Source organism: Drosophila nasuta, chromosome 3 (genome assembly GCF_023558535.2).
Source record: "Drosophila nasuta strain 15112-1781.00 chromosome 3, ASM2355853v1, whole genome shotgun sequence".
In the NCBI taxonomy this organism is placed as follows: Eukaryota; Metazoa; Arthropoda; class Insecta; order Diptera; family Drosophilidae; genus Drosophila; species Drosophila nasuta.
In genome coordinates this window covers 18,128,117-18,143,503 of record NC_083457.1, presented here as the reverse complement: position 1 = coordinate 18,143,503, position 15,387 = coordinate 18,128,117, and the positions used below count along the sequence as shown (strand labels likewise).

General features: G+C 33.0%; 2 protein-coding genes across 5 annotated transcripts in view; one reads left to right on the top strand and one right to left on the bottom strand.

Annotated features, from left to right (window-relative positions):
• LOC132793199 (uncharacterized) overlaps positions 1-15,387 on the bottom strand; it is a 190,339-nt gene that overhangs the window by 54,743 nt on the left and 120,209 nt on the right. The window contains exon 1 of one of the 2 annotated variants that reach the window (XM_060802905.1): positions 4,967-6,408. The exons of the other annotated variant lie outside the window; for it this stretch is intronic. Coding sequence (XP_060658888.1) covers positions 4,967-4,997 — 31 coding nt within the window. The 5' untranslated portion in view covers positions 4,998-6,408. Of the gene's footprint in view, positions 1-4,966; positions 6,409-15,387 lie in introns of those variants that run through there. 2 annotated transcript variants of the gene reach the window in all.
• The window catches only part of LOC132793206 (G-protein coupled receptor dmsr-1), a 45,680-nt gene continuing 38,140 nt past the window's right edge, over positions 7,848-15,387 (top strand). For all 3 annotated transcript variants that reach the window (XM_060802936.1, XM_060802937.1, XM_060802935.1), the window contains exons 1-2: positions 7,848-7,938; positions 8,609-8,932. The gene's annotated coding sequence lies outside the window, so the exon portion shown is untranslated. The remainder of the gene's footprint in view (positions 7,939-8,608; positions 8,933-15,387) is intronic.

Sequence of the window (15,387 nt, the reverse complement as noted above, 5' to 3'; positions counted from 1 at the left end):
AATATAGATTAAATTCAGTAATTTGTTTCACTTTTCCTTTTGTGGGAATTTGTTATTTAAATTTGAATTCTTTGATAGATAAATATTTAACAAGAAATCCGTAAAACTAATAAATTTTATGATTAGAAAAAATATAATTCATAATTTTACATTTCAAGTTGAACGCATTCAAATAACTCAAAATTAGGTTATACTTTGAGCTGAAGGCCTTGTTGCTAGTGCTCGCCACGATAAATAGCTTTAATATTATTTTGTATTTTTGTTAATTTTGTAAAATAAAAATAAAATAAATAAATAGGTTATTATTTTTCTTCTATGTTTTGTTTTTACGTTTTACACAAAGCAAATACAATGAATGCAATGTAAATATGGCTAACATTTCTTAGTATCATAGAATTTAATTCTATGCTAGACCCAAATATGATAAAAAAATTAAAAAAATTATTTGTTGATTTTATATTTTTAGCACAGTCCTTTTAGAACAGTCCTATACCCTTTATTATTTTATATTTTATATTTTTTTGAATAAAAATAAATGTTTACCTTTAAGTTCAGTTTTAGCTCAGAATAGACTGTTAAGGAAATCAAAAAAATAAAATTCCACAAAAAAAGGCTTATATACCAATCCAATTTAACTTTTATTATATTAAGGGATAGTTATTTTATTAATTAATGTAATATGACTAATTTGGCAACTGTATGCTTTACATTTTATTTGTTGGGCTAATCTTCTTAGAATTAAAATTTATAAAAATTTCATATAGTTGATATTGTTTGGTAGAAATTAACAAATTAATTTGCTCTTGTATTTCTGTGTGCTAACATATGCTGCCTTGTATAATTTGATGTCATATTAAATATGTTTAAGTAAACAAATCATTTCAGTATTTTTTAATACTAATATTGAAAATAATATGCTCTCACATAAAAATCTCTTCAATCTAATATATCACTTTAAATAGTATTTTATTAATACTGAAGTTGCCACATAATAATCGGTTATATTAAATACCATCAATTGCATATAGTATATTTTTGTAATACTAAAATTGACAAAAAATTTACTGACACATTAAATTCATTCAAATAAACAAATTATTTTAAATACCTAGTATTTTTTGATTCGGAAATTTCCAAACAATCGCAGTCATATTTAATGCCTTCAAATAGTATTTTTTTAATACTAAAATTGTCAAATATTATTGTGTCTTTAATATGTCTTCAAATAAACAAATAATTTTAAATAGTATATTTTAATACTGAAATTGCTAAATAAAATGCTGTCATATTTAATACTTTCAAATAAACAAATCATTGTGAACAGTATTTTTAATAATGAAATTGCCAAATAATATGCTGTCATATTTAATACTTTCAAATAAGCAAATCATTTTGAACAGTATTTCTTAATACTAAAATTGGCAAATAATACCAAACTCGTATATTAATTTACATTGCCAATCATTTAATTCTCACAATAACTTCCTCTATATTTTATATAGTAGATGTTTAATCTGGCTAATAGCTCAAGAGTAGCGCAGATTCGTTCAGTGCCTCAAAATTGTGTTGCGAACTTCTTGTTAATACGAGTAAGTTGAGGCTGAAGCTAACAACGGGGCGCAACAGTAAAGATTCGGTCGGTTTGAGTGTTGTCTATCTAAAACGACCTGGCTTCATATTCTCCCTCCTCACTCCTCACTTCTTACTTTTGCTCCCTCCCAGTTCTCGCCCCATCAAATGGCACCGCAACAGTTGCCAGAGTTGTGTGCTGTCAAAAGTATCTGCGCGCTGTGGGCTGCGCGTTCGTAAAAGTTGAACGCTTGTGCTTGTATCTTTGTTGACAACAAGTTATGTATATATGTATGTATATCTATGTATGTGTGTGTGTGTGTGTGTGTGGGTGAGCGCCAAAAGTTCATGACGCTGTGGCAAGCTTGATTTTCAGGCCATTACATGGGGCCCCAGCCTCGTGTGGCTGCTTGTGTTTTTATTTTGTATCTTGTTTTTCTTTAGCTGTTGTTGCTGTTTCTTCACTTTTTTTTTATTTTGTATTTTTTTCTCATTTTGTTTTTGTTTGTCGTTTCTCTTTTCGAAAACGCTTCGCAGCTGCAGTGCACAGAGCGTTGTGTGTGTGTGTGTGTGTGTGTGTGCGTGTGTCTGTTTTGCCTTTTGTGTGCGCTTGGGGATTACGTAAGGGAATCCCCAACATTTGCAGCGCTGTCGACGCCAGCAGCAGCAGCAGCAGCAGCTGCAAAATGATAAAACGAAGCGGAGCTGAACTGCGTCAGAGTCAGTTGCATGTTTTATGCATGAACTGAGTGCCACCTTTCCCCCCTCCCTCTCCCTACCCCTTTCTCTCGCCACTCTTTTGCGCTTGCTCTCTTTCGCCTTGCCCCCCTTTCATCGTTATCTAGCCATCTCTTTTGGCTACCTCGAATCGCTGCAAGCAAGCTACATGGAGGAAAAACGCAAATATATCTTATAGATACACTCACACACACACACACACACACAGCAAGAGGGCAGAGCACTGCGCTGTGTGCTTCGGGGGCGTGGACGGCAGTGTAACAAGTGCGCGCTTGGTTGAGTTTTAAGTATAGTCAACCCCTCCCCTCCCCTTCCCTCTACCCTAGCTGCCAGCGACCCCATGCAGTTTTTTTTTCCTCTATATATTTTTTTTTGTTGTTGCACAGTTTTTGTGCATAGTTTGCAATGTGCACAATATTTCACTTTGTAGTAGAACTTTTGCTGCCTACTTGTGGACTTTGTAATAGGCACCAATGGGAGGGTGGGGCTGTGTGGAGGGGAAGGGGAGACGAGGCTGAGTTAGTTGTGGGTGGATGAGTGGGTGGCATTTGTTATTGCGGTTGCTGACTTACAGATGTCGCTGCTGCCATGGTTCTAAAGCCCAAAAAAGAAAAGTAATCTTTTAGCTGTAATTGAAAATGCCTGATTCGCATTCTCTCGCTCTCGCTCTAGCACACACATTCTCCCTCTCCCTCTGCCTCTCTATCTCTCTCACTCTCCCTCTGTCTTTGTCTCTATCACTATCTCGTTTGCGCTGTGTTTTAAGCTCTGTTTATATACTTTCACCCAGCATTTATTGCCTGCTTGTGAACTTTTGTTGCCGCTTTGTCCTTGCAATACCCTGTAATTCTGTAGTTGCAAAGCGGGTCTTCTGTTTCACTATGAATTATGAAAACCAAAGGCAACATGCTAATTTTTGAGTTTCGATTACAGGTTAAACTTTTAAACAGGGTTTTCGGTTTTCATATTCTTAAGAATCAAAAAAATATTGTTATTTCCCATTAAACGATTAAATTATTAAACTGATAAAAATTAAGATTATTCTGGAAAGGTTGCCTCGAAATTTTTTTAAAAATATCGGAAAAAACTCTGACACAGAAGACGTAATGTATTCATTTATTTGCACATCCGAAAAATGTGTTTATTTCTCTTTTTATTAATCCAAAATTAGGATTTTGGTACTATCATTAATCATTACGTTTAAGAAAAGCAAGTAAATTCTAATAAAATTATTGTTATTTAAGATAATGCATTATTATAAAGGTTCCTGGTATTATTATAAAGGTATCATCCACTGTACCTTCTAATGAGAGTCCTCACTTAATATTTTTCAATTGCTTAAATATGCATACATTCTTCGAATAAACAATATTTTAGAAGGTATCATACATAAGGAACCTAATCCGATTGCACAGAGGTAAGGATTACATTCAAATAAAAAAATCCAAAATTTGATGTTGAGAACTTTTTTTGAAAGAAGAATAAGGGATTGCAAACTTTTGATATCAAGAATTCTAAAAAGAATTTCATTTTAAAAACTTATTAAAATAAGATTTTTGATTTTTATTCATCAAAAAACTTATTAAGGAGCTCTTAGGTGCAAGATTTTTCTCATTTCTTCACTACATCTATATAAATTATTAAAAGAAAAATTGAAAAAAAAAATTAAGAATTTTTAATCCTGATTTGATTTGTCTATTGAATTGAATATAGAATATCTTGAAGTTAGAAAATATAAAGTATAAAATATAAAGTGAAGCTAAACTATTGAAATTGTAGTAATGTAGTTCTTATTAATCTACTTTATTATTATTATTATTATTATTTTATTACTCTGCTATTCTTTTAAAGTAGGGTAAAACTTGATAAAGATAAAAAAGAAAGGTTATTCATAATCTCAAATTTATTGTCTATTTATCTGCCAAAATTCTGTCTAATATATAGCAATTCTAAATGGGTTATTTGAGTATACGCTCTAAAATAAATCATGCTATATACAGCTGTGAACTTTGAAATAACAGTGTGACAGACACAAAAGTAAAAAAGGGTTTTTTTTTGTTAGTTGATCGCTTGCACATTGCTTTTGGAAAATAGGAAAACCACGTTAGTTTTGTTTTTCTGTTGTTTTCATATTTTTACACACGTGCAAAACATTTTCTGAAAATTTAGTATCCTCTATAAATCTCATTATATGCATATAATTAACTTCAGTTGTCATTCATTCTGGATATATGTAGATTGAAGGTATAAAAACAAAAGTAATACAAACATTTTCGTTGCCTACTTTGTGGCCTGTTAGCCTGGTCTTGGGTATTCGGCAGTCAGGATTCGCACTTGCCTCAGGCTACAAAATTCCCACACTCATCTACATACTCACACATTTAGTCACACATTCAAACTCACACACACTCAAACAACTCACACACACACACTGGCTACACAAGTGTGGCCTTGAGTTGTTGTATCAAGTTTGCGAAGTGAAGAATGAGGATGTTGTACTATTTGAGTGGTCGGAGAGAATAAGAGAGAAATGTTGCGACTAGTCAATTGAACGTGCAACATGAGGCAAACAACTGCCACCTCTAACTGGCCAACTGCTGGCCTCTTAATTTGGCTAATAACTGGGCTAAAATTGCTGCTTAAATCGAGAGTTACTTACTGCCACGTCCGCTGCCCTTGCGTCGCGCCATCCTGGCAACGTTGCTGTTGCGTATGCTGTGTATTCCTTGCGCTGCGTATCCTTCGAATGCTGCTACTTATGATTATTGCAGACACACTACATGGGGGAATAATATTGTGAATATTTCGTGGCACTTGATTGATGTCGATGTTTATTTTATATGCTCAGTGTGTGTGTACGAATGTCCTTGACGCAACGCATACAAAAAGCTGGCTTAAATGTTGTCCTTGTTCCGGCGTGTCCGTTGGCTGTGCAACGTCTCAGCGTTGCCTCGCTTTGCCTTGCCACAACTCAACTCGACTCAACTCAACTCGACTCGTTTGTGGCCTGGTTCCGTTGTTGCCACTGCCACTTCTGGTTCGCATGTGTGTCTGTGTGTGTGTGTGCTACATGAACTATTTGTTTTGCTGCTAGACAAATAGACGTGCCATGTCCCGTCCCACACTGCGTATGAGTGTCCTGGTTACGCTGATGATGACGTGGTTGCCTCAATGGCTTTTGGCTGCCCGCAATTTGCATACAATGGCTTGCAACATTCTCATTGATTTGATTTCGATTTCGATTTCGATCTTCGTTGTAATTATGTTGATTTCGCGTTTCGTTTATCCATATGTTTGTTGTTTGTGGTTTGGTTGCGTGTAAAATACTCCAAAATATTTGGTTTTAGTTTTGTGGTCGTTTTACTTTCATTTATTTTGCTGATATGCCTTTTGCTTTTGCTGATTCAATTGTGGTTTCGTTTCTTTGATTTGTTTTTTTTTTTTTTTTGCTTTTTTACCCGAGGGGTGATTTACTGCGTCTGCTGTTGCTGCTGCTTCTTCTTCGTCTTTGCTTTGACTTTGTTGTTGTTTGCTTGCGTTTGTTTGTTTGTTTGTTTGTTGTCGTAGGCCGCGTTTAACCGTTAAACCGCGCGCGTGCGACGGAGACAGCTTGAAGCGTTAAGCATGACGAATGAAAAACCAAAGAAAGAAAGAAAGATGAGCTGACGTGTTTTGTTTGTTTTGTTGTTTTTCTGCCGTTGCTGTTGTTGCCGTTGTTGACGTTGTCGTATCGGCAACACGTTGCGTATACGCTTTAATTTGTTGATAAGCTAATATTCACAGATTTTTTTTTCTTTCGCTTTGCAATTGCAATTTGTGCATCGCTTACACCATTTTACAGATTTTACACTCAATAACTTTAATTTATATATATTGAATATATATATTTTGTTATCAATTTCAATTTGCAGGCGTTTCTATGTGTGTGTGTGTTTGTGTGTGTCACATTCAATATGGCATTTGTGTGTGTGTGTGTGTGTATGTGTATGTACGTGTATGTGTGTGTGTAAATTCTATTAATATAACTGAAAGATATTCGCTGCTGCTCTACGAAATGTGAACGAAGCGCGCGAAAACGAGAGGCGTGCGTCGACTTCAGCGTTCACGAACAAACAAGAGGCAATGTTAAGTCGCAACGAGCGCTGTTAACAGTTAAACGCTTCGGTCTCTTCGCGCCACTTGCACGAACACGAACGCGTTTGCCGAACACGCGAGACACACACACACACACACACGCATACAAAATAAATAACCTGCTTGGCGCGCTCTCTTTGCGGTCACTCGCTCTTCTGTTGTGGCTTTTGCTTGCGCTCTCTCTCTCTTCTTCTTTGACAGTCGCTTTCAATTGTGTTTGCATTCAGTTTCAATGCCTGTCTTTGCATTCAATCATCGTGCTTTTTGTTTACCTTTTTTTTAGTTAGGTTTTGCGCATGTTGTTCACTCTTTTTCTCTCGCTCTCTTGAGTGACTTTGCTGTGTGTGCACATTTTTAAGACCACATTTGAGTAGAAAATTGCTTTGCTAATTCATTTTATGTGCGCTGCCGCTGGATTTAATTTATTCTAATTGCAGCTTTCATAATTAGCAGACAACTCTATTAATAATTTAAAACCATCGTTTAGTAAGCTAATCGTTTGTCATAAAACTGTTATTAAAATGTTAAATTTAAGTTAACAATTAAAAGGTAACACAGATTTTAGTTTAGATAACTTCAAATTCTCCAAGTCATCGATCATTGATTATCAAGAAGAAAGCATTGCATACTTTCAAGAGTCTTAGAAATTACTCTGTCTATCAGCTGAGAAAACATTGCATACTTTCGGGTGCCTCCAAAATTACACAGCATATCAGCTAAGAAAATAATGCATACTTTTGGGAGCCCTTGGAATTACTTTACACATGGTGTTAATTTCCAATTAAAATGCTGTATTTATTGGCTTTGTGAAGCGTAAAGACTGTCTATTCATCGCTGACAGCTGACAACAAGCAGACAAAGAATAATGATATATGTGCCACGCCGCATAACAAGTTCAAGTGCGTTGCGTTTTTGTCTCTGTATTGTGTTTTAATCAAGTGGGGGACTTTCACAAGTGTGTTTCATTGTCACCGCAGCTGTGGGAGTTCCCACAGTGGCGTGACAAGCAAAAGGCGTGGCTAGCCACTCGTTAACTCGTTTCATTTTCACAATTTACTTTCGGTATCCGCAACTTTTATTTTCGTTGTTCAACAAAATTATGTTGCATACTTTTGAGGCGGGCGGCGATTTGATAGATTGAGTTGATGGATTTTTAAGAATTGGGGCTTCACATTCGTCACACATTAAAAGCAGTTTGTTTAGAAGGCCGTCAATGAATGTGACACACATTGAGCAGCTGATTTTTGTTTACCCGCTCGTCACACGCAGGCGCCATTTTTACCGGCAACGCTTTCCAGTGTTCCAGGCATCGAAACAATTTCGCACTGGAAGGAGGGGAAAATTCGAACAGCGAGTTTGGCGCCAAATGCTGCCCGCACTCATGAATTACTACGCAGTCGGCCGATAACAGCGCGCGTGTTAGGATCAGATCTCAAAACGCGGATACTTAATATAAACGGATTGAAAGTGTAACTGAAATTGTTTTTAAACAAAGAGGTGCATAATTTAGGCAATTTAATTGCTACTTGAACTTATAATGAAGTGTTGTTAAAATTAATAGTACTAAAATGGAGCAATATTTTTATTAGGCACTTAACTGTGAATAAACAATTAGATGCAATACAAAAATTAGAAGAAACAACAGTGTTTTTGTTTTGTTTTATTTATTTATTTCACTAGAAGTAATTATTTTTTTTATGTACATTCTTAATTATTAGGAAATTCTTAAACATTTTTAGTACCTAGCCCCCACACACAGCAATAAAAGAAAAATCGTTAGCATACAAGATTTTTAGAATTCTAAATTGCTTTGCATATTTAAATGCTGCAAACTCACAATTATTGAAAGTATTTTGCATATATTTGAATATATTCATGACATCAATTTTTTGTTGAATTATTAAATTATGTGCAATTTAAATTATCCGTCGGTTAAATTGAAAGCTTTATTGTGAACCAATTAAATATATTTGTACTTGTTCTCTGATTTAATTTAAACAGATTTTTCCCTTCAAGAAAATATGAACATTTTGTAATTAAAATTGCCTTTGTTTGAAGTACTTTGTCCAGAGGACTTCAATGTATGAGTATGTCCAATAATTGCTATCTGCTGTGTGTGCAATTGAAATTGCTATCTTAACTTAATTAATGGTCTTTAAAATTACAGCACTAAACGTTACGTGTGATAAATGAAACTTCACCCACGAGTATAAATGTTGCCTCTGGCATAGAGTGACTGTAAATTAAATGCCAAAGTCAATAGCTAATTGCTCCATTGCCTCGTAAACAATATTGTTTATATACGTACGGATTCGAGTATCTGTATTTTTACTGCGTATACACAAATATTGTGCAAACCAAGACAACACACAGAGGAACCGCAACCGCAAAGGCAAAGAATAAAAGCCACAACACAGCACTGGATTTTTTCGACGAATTTGATTCGCGAGACGTAACGAAAATTCAATTCTTTAATATATGTATCCGTTTGGTGAGTAAGTTACTTAACAATTCTCGCCACACACACACAAATTACACTCATTTGGATACATTTACTTTTAAGTAAACGAAATAATAATACGCATACGCAAGGTTGACCCATGAAGAGAAGGGAGGTAAATGCTCTTAATGCTAAGTGGTCATTTTCAGATCATCATTGTTCATTGTGGCTAATGCCTGATTTGCCGGTGCGTAATGTCCAGTCTTCTGGCTCTGATTTATGAAAATGGCCCAAAAGAATTATGGCTAAGAACAGTTCTTAGCCAGCCACAATGGCACACGATGCATGTTATGTCACCGACTGACATGGGCATCTTAAATCGTATTAGGCACAAATATACGCATTTGTGATGTCTCACATGAATAATTCTCGGTCTACCTTAACATGTTTTGCATGTGACAAAGGAATGAGCTTGAAAAGTTTTGCACTTCGTTAGTTTCAGCTTGGTAATTGAAATGGTAATTTATTAAGTAATGGATTAGTTGACAAACTTTAAGATTTGCCAAATGTTGCAACTTTATTGAATTACTTAAGTAAGTTTCAAATTGTTTCGATGGATGTGCACAAAAATCCTTAACATTAAAAAAAAGATATCATCTTTTCGTCTAACTGATTTCATTTAATGTACACAACAATAACTATTAAGAAAAATTGTCTAAAAAAATAAAGTAAAAATCGAATGATAAATTAGACCGTAGAAAATTTTACTTTGTTAATTACCACATCATAAATTAGAATTTCTTTAGTAAAAGATTGTCTGAAACGCTTTCTCAGAGTAGAGTAACGGCGCTAAACATGCCAAATATTAAACTAAAATATTAAAATTTTCAAATGGAATGGTTTTCATTAAAATTGTGGGTGTCGTATACTTAATGTCTGAAACATAAAAACTAAGCACTTCATCTGACTTAAAACAACTCAAAATTCATAAAAATAGTGAAAAGAAACAGGAAAAATCGAATAATAAAATAATTTTAATGTACAGAAATATTGACTGGGAATAATTTACATTGTTAGTTATCACATAATAAATTGGAATTAATTTTGTAATCAATTAGAACAAGCTTTTTGATTCTTACTACTTTATTTAATTTTTTATACCCGCTACCCATAGGGTAGAAGGGTATTATAACTTTGTGCCGACAGGAAATGTATGTAACAGGTAGAACGAGGCATCTCCGACCCTATAAAGTATATATATTTTTGATCAGCGTAAACAGCCGAGACGATCTAGCCATGTCCGTCTGTGTGTCTGTCCGTCTGTCCGTATGAACACCTAGATCTCAGAGACTATACGAGATAGAGCTATAATTTTTTTTCGACAGCATTTGTTATGTTTGCACGCAGTTAAAGTTTGTTTCAAATGTTTGCCAAATTTTTTTGGTATATGCAGTAATAACTATAGTAGTTATGATTCCTATGAATTTGGTTGCGATCGGATAGAAATTGTGGAAGTTATTAAAGAAATACTTTTGTTGCTGAGTTGCTTTGGCTGACAATCTGGTATATTGTGCCGTCTATGCTATATTTTAAATGCGGCGTTATATCGAAATACCACATATACCATTTGGCATATTTTTAGTATTTTTGCAGTATATTTGGTATATTTTGAGAAAAATACCGCAAAATATATTGATTTTATTCAAAATGGGTAGCGGGTATCCCACAGTCGAGTACACTCGACTGTAGCTTTCTTACTTGTTTTTAATTACAAAATATATCGATGTTAAGTCAATGAGTAAAGGTGATAAACGTTTTGAGTATTAAACCAGAATATATATATATATTTTTCATTTAAATTATGGGTGTCGTATACTTAATATCTTAAACCTGAAATACATGAAATACAGTTCCCTTCGACTCCACAACAACAACAAATTTGTGAAAATAGTGTAAAATAAGGAAGAATCAAATCTATTAATTTTTTGTTTGATCAAGTTAACAAATTTATTAATGATCAATGAGTGCTAAATATGCTGAATATTTAATTTTTGGCATCACCTGACTTAACAGCAACAAAAATTTGCAAAATAAAGCATAGAAAAAAGGAAAAATCTAACCTTGAATTTATTTCTTAAACATTTTAATAAATCTTGAGTTTGCAACTCTTTGATCACCGGCTGTTAGCCTTTAAAGATCAAGAACTTATTGTTATTTATGGAGTGATTGGAATTGTGATAATCTCTTTTAATATTATTAATTTTAATGATGTTGAGAAATGCAAAATATTTTTGAACATTCTTTAAAATACAGAAATATAACATATTAACAAATTATTATTGAATAAATTACTATCAAATAAATAAATGAATTTAATATGAGCTGCAATTTCAATTGCAACCCAAGCAAATATTTTGTAGTTTACGTTACAAACAAGCCATCAGAAACATAAAGTATTTCCAAGGAAACCACAGCATGAAATTAATTTAATTGAGCGTGCAACTTTGCGGCTGCTCTCCAAGCTTAACAATAAAGTATTCTTAATATGCAGGTTCGACATACTCAGGCACTAAAGTATGTTCCACGCCAAAAAAAGTTCTAAAATCAATATTTTGGTCTTAGTACTAAGACTTTTGGTCTAAGAAGTGCGTCAAGAACACGAAAAGCTTAAAGTTCGCAAACTCATCTTCATTTTAAGAACATTTGAAATAAGACCCAAGTTTCCGATAAGAAGAAAAATATTTTATAGTTTTAAGTCCAAAAATTGTATGAAAAGATCATACAAAATTTTACATTTTATTTTATTGTTCTTTTTTGTTTTTACCTTTTATTTACTATATTACTTTAACATTTCAATAACTGAGTTATGAACAAAACATTCAAAGCTAGATAAAAACTTTATAAAAATTTCAATGGATATCAGAATTTTTTAACCTAAATCTAGTATTTTTGGTATAATTTTGAGAATTGTCGTTTTTCAGTCTAATGTTCTCAGTTTTAAGAATTTGTTCTTCAAGTGGTCTTTCTTTAAATACACACAATTTTTAAGACGAATATTCTTGAGTTTAGTAACTGGATTTTTTAGTGTATATGCGTATCACATGTGTGAGTTAGTTAAAAAACTGACGTCAGCATGGTTGCAAACATAATTTATAAAGCCTCTGATGGCAGTTTTTAACACATCAAAGACAGTACGTGTTGGGAATGCGAAACTGAAAACAAATTAATCTTGAATGAAGAAAATATGAAAAATGCACAAAAAAATAAGCAAGATTTCTATTTGTGTCAGGATAATAGCCCTATAGCCTCAAATTGGTGCCAGAATTTTTGGGAGGTCGCGCACAGCTGGAAACTTTTTAATAATGTCACTGCGAGCTGTATTTTATTAAAATGTATAAAATATTTTGTCAATATGATGAGAAGAAGAAAAACTTCCATGTTTGGGGGACAAAGCACAAAGCGAACACCATTTGAAGTTAGTTCATTATATTATGTGATGATGGTAATATTTATTAAATATTCATGCTGCTCGCATGCTGCCGGCAGTTATTACCAACAAAACACGAGACTATCTCCCGCTCCGCCTTCTTTTTGCCCATTTGGTCAAAAAAAGATCCTTATTTATGTGTCCAATTTATGTGAAGAAAGTAGACAATTTATTGACCACGCCATGTCAGCTAATTAGCTTTTTGGCATGTTTTGGCATGTCTCATTTTGCCTTTTAGCCGATTCGCAAGTCAGATAGATAGATAGCTTTTATATCGCATCACTCCCACACAAACACACACATACTCACAGTCAAGCAAAGTTCAATGGGAAGCGGATATCATTCGAAATGCTTGTGATTAAATTGCCATCCACGCATCCATGCTCCTTTCGAGTCGATTCTAATTATCGTTTCCGTTTCAGATGAGTTTTATAGCTACCAAACTATATATAAATAACCCACAGACGTTCAAATGTTCATTTCGAATGTGGTGTGAGTAAACTAAAACACTTTGATAAATGATATAGTTATGGCAATAACTGGAAATTAAATTCTACCTCTCATGCCTCACAATTTAATTTATATATTTGACATTAGCAAATGCACTACAAATTCATGTAATTTATAGCATTGCAATTCAAATTCACATATGTAAATTATGAATTATATTTTAATTGTAGTTCCATTTAAGCTTAAGTGTGTTGTCTGAGTTTGGCAATTGAATTTTTGGTCAATTATTCTGATAATGTAATTGAGAATGGTTTGATGGATATGTATAATTAGTTGGAATAAAAAAGTTTAAATGCATTGCATTGATTATAACCACATTTACCGTTTTTGCCTGTAAAAATAATTGCATATGTGTGCATTGCTGAGATTATATTTCTACAAACATTGTTTTGTTTTACAATTTTCGGTATGCTAAAATTAGCACAAATTTTTGTGGCTGATTGGAATTAAATTTTTTCATTTAGAACACTTGCTCTATTTACCTTAAACTAAGAGTATGCAAATAGTTTCTCAATGATTAAATATATACATTCAATTTTTGTGTATTTTTGTACAAAGTACACACAATTTCTTTAGTCAAAATATTTTTAATTCAGCTATTTTGTAAACAAGTAAGAAAGCTTCAGTCGAGTGAGCTCGACTGTGAGGATATTATTCTTAAAATATACCAAAGTAATATACTAAAAAAAACACTAAGGCTATATTTGGTATATCGATATACCTTTACATTGAAAATATTCCCTTGAGTTAAAATTATGCCTATTTGTAAGTTTGTTTTTTGGCATATTAAAGTATTTATTTAATAATTATTTACAAAATTGTAGCGAATCATAAAGACTGTAATCATTATTGTATGTACCAATAATAATGTGTGTAATGAAAATATAAGTTCATTATATAAGTATACTTAAAACTAAATCTATGTTGTGGTTTTACTTCGAAAACAATAATAACCGAGCCAAATATATCGAAGAATGTTTGAAGTGTCTTAAATTGAAACACGAATTTAATACGATTCGTGTTGTAAACAAGATATGTGAACAATTTATTAAAGTGATAAACCCTCCTTTAAACACTCTTGTAATTGTGTTCCCCGATTGAACTTTGTTGTGCTTCAATTCGAAATAATTCAATTTATCAAATTACTTCAATTTCTGCATGGTAATTTGATGACACTCGAAAGCGAACATCTGGTTAAGGGAAAAGGCAAAATAATAAAAGCAAAGGGTAAATATATTTTTGAGTTGTAACTCTGGCAGATAATATGAATTAATTAACTAAATCGTGTTTGTCTTTTCGCAATGGTTTAATCTGCGAAATGCCGGGGAAATGAAAAGTTGACTGTGGAAATGAATTTTCGTAAATGTCAGAGTTTTAACATTTCACATTTGCGCAAAGACAATGAACATGGAATGGAAGAGCTGCTGGAATTGTTGTTTTGCGAGCATTTGCATTATTAATTTTAATTAAAAAGCGCGTGTCTTCAATTTGTGCCCGGAAGAAAAGCTCAACAGAAAAATACAGTTGAAAAGTGCGACTTTACTTAAAATGTTGCTGGTATTCAACGAGACCGTAAATACAAATTTAAATACAAATAATAAACAATTCTCGAAGGCGCTTTTTTGAGGTTGCCAACAGATGTCAGTGACTGTGTGCTTCAATATCTTTTTTATGTGTGCGTGTGTATCTGTATCTCTTTATATTTATACCCGCTGCCCATAGGATAGAAGGGTATTATAAGTTTGTGCCTCCCTGAAATGTATGTAACAGACAGAATGAGGCATCTTGGACCCTATAAAGTACAGCCGACGATATAGCCATGACTGTCTGTCCGTCTGTCTGTCTGTCCGTCTGTATGAACTTCTAGATCTTAGTGATTATGAGAAATAAAGATGTAATATTTTCCAACAAAACTTGTTATGTTTGCGCGCAGATTTATCGATAACAAAAACCGATAAAAATCGAATAACAAGCGTAGTTTTGAAGCTAGTAGTTATATAATAAAAACTTTTGTAAGGACAAAAACGCTTACTTATTAGTTTCTTTGGCTAACAATCAGGTGTGTTTTGCACTCTATGGTATATTTTGCAGATCATATCATATTTTAAGTTTTTTTTTACATTGGTATATTAAATCGGTATATTTTAAAATAATACTTCACTGTTTTTGCTTTCATTAATTTACATACTATATCAATATTTCAACTTTGTTGGTATTTTTTTTTTAATATTTTCGAGGTATCTTAATGTGGTATATTTTAAAATTAAACTTATTTAATTACAACTTTTGTAAGGAAAAAATACCCATTTTCTTTGGGTCTTAGCTGCTTTGGCCAACAATCAGGTATATTTTGCATATCATTATACCAAATATTAGGTAAATTTGTAGTATATTGATATATTAATTTGGTATATTTAAAAAGAATACTTTACTTTTGCTATCATCATTTGCATGTGGTACTATATTAATATACCAACTATAGCTATATGTATATTTTTTGTATTTTTAA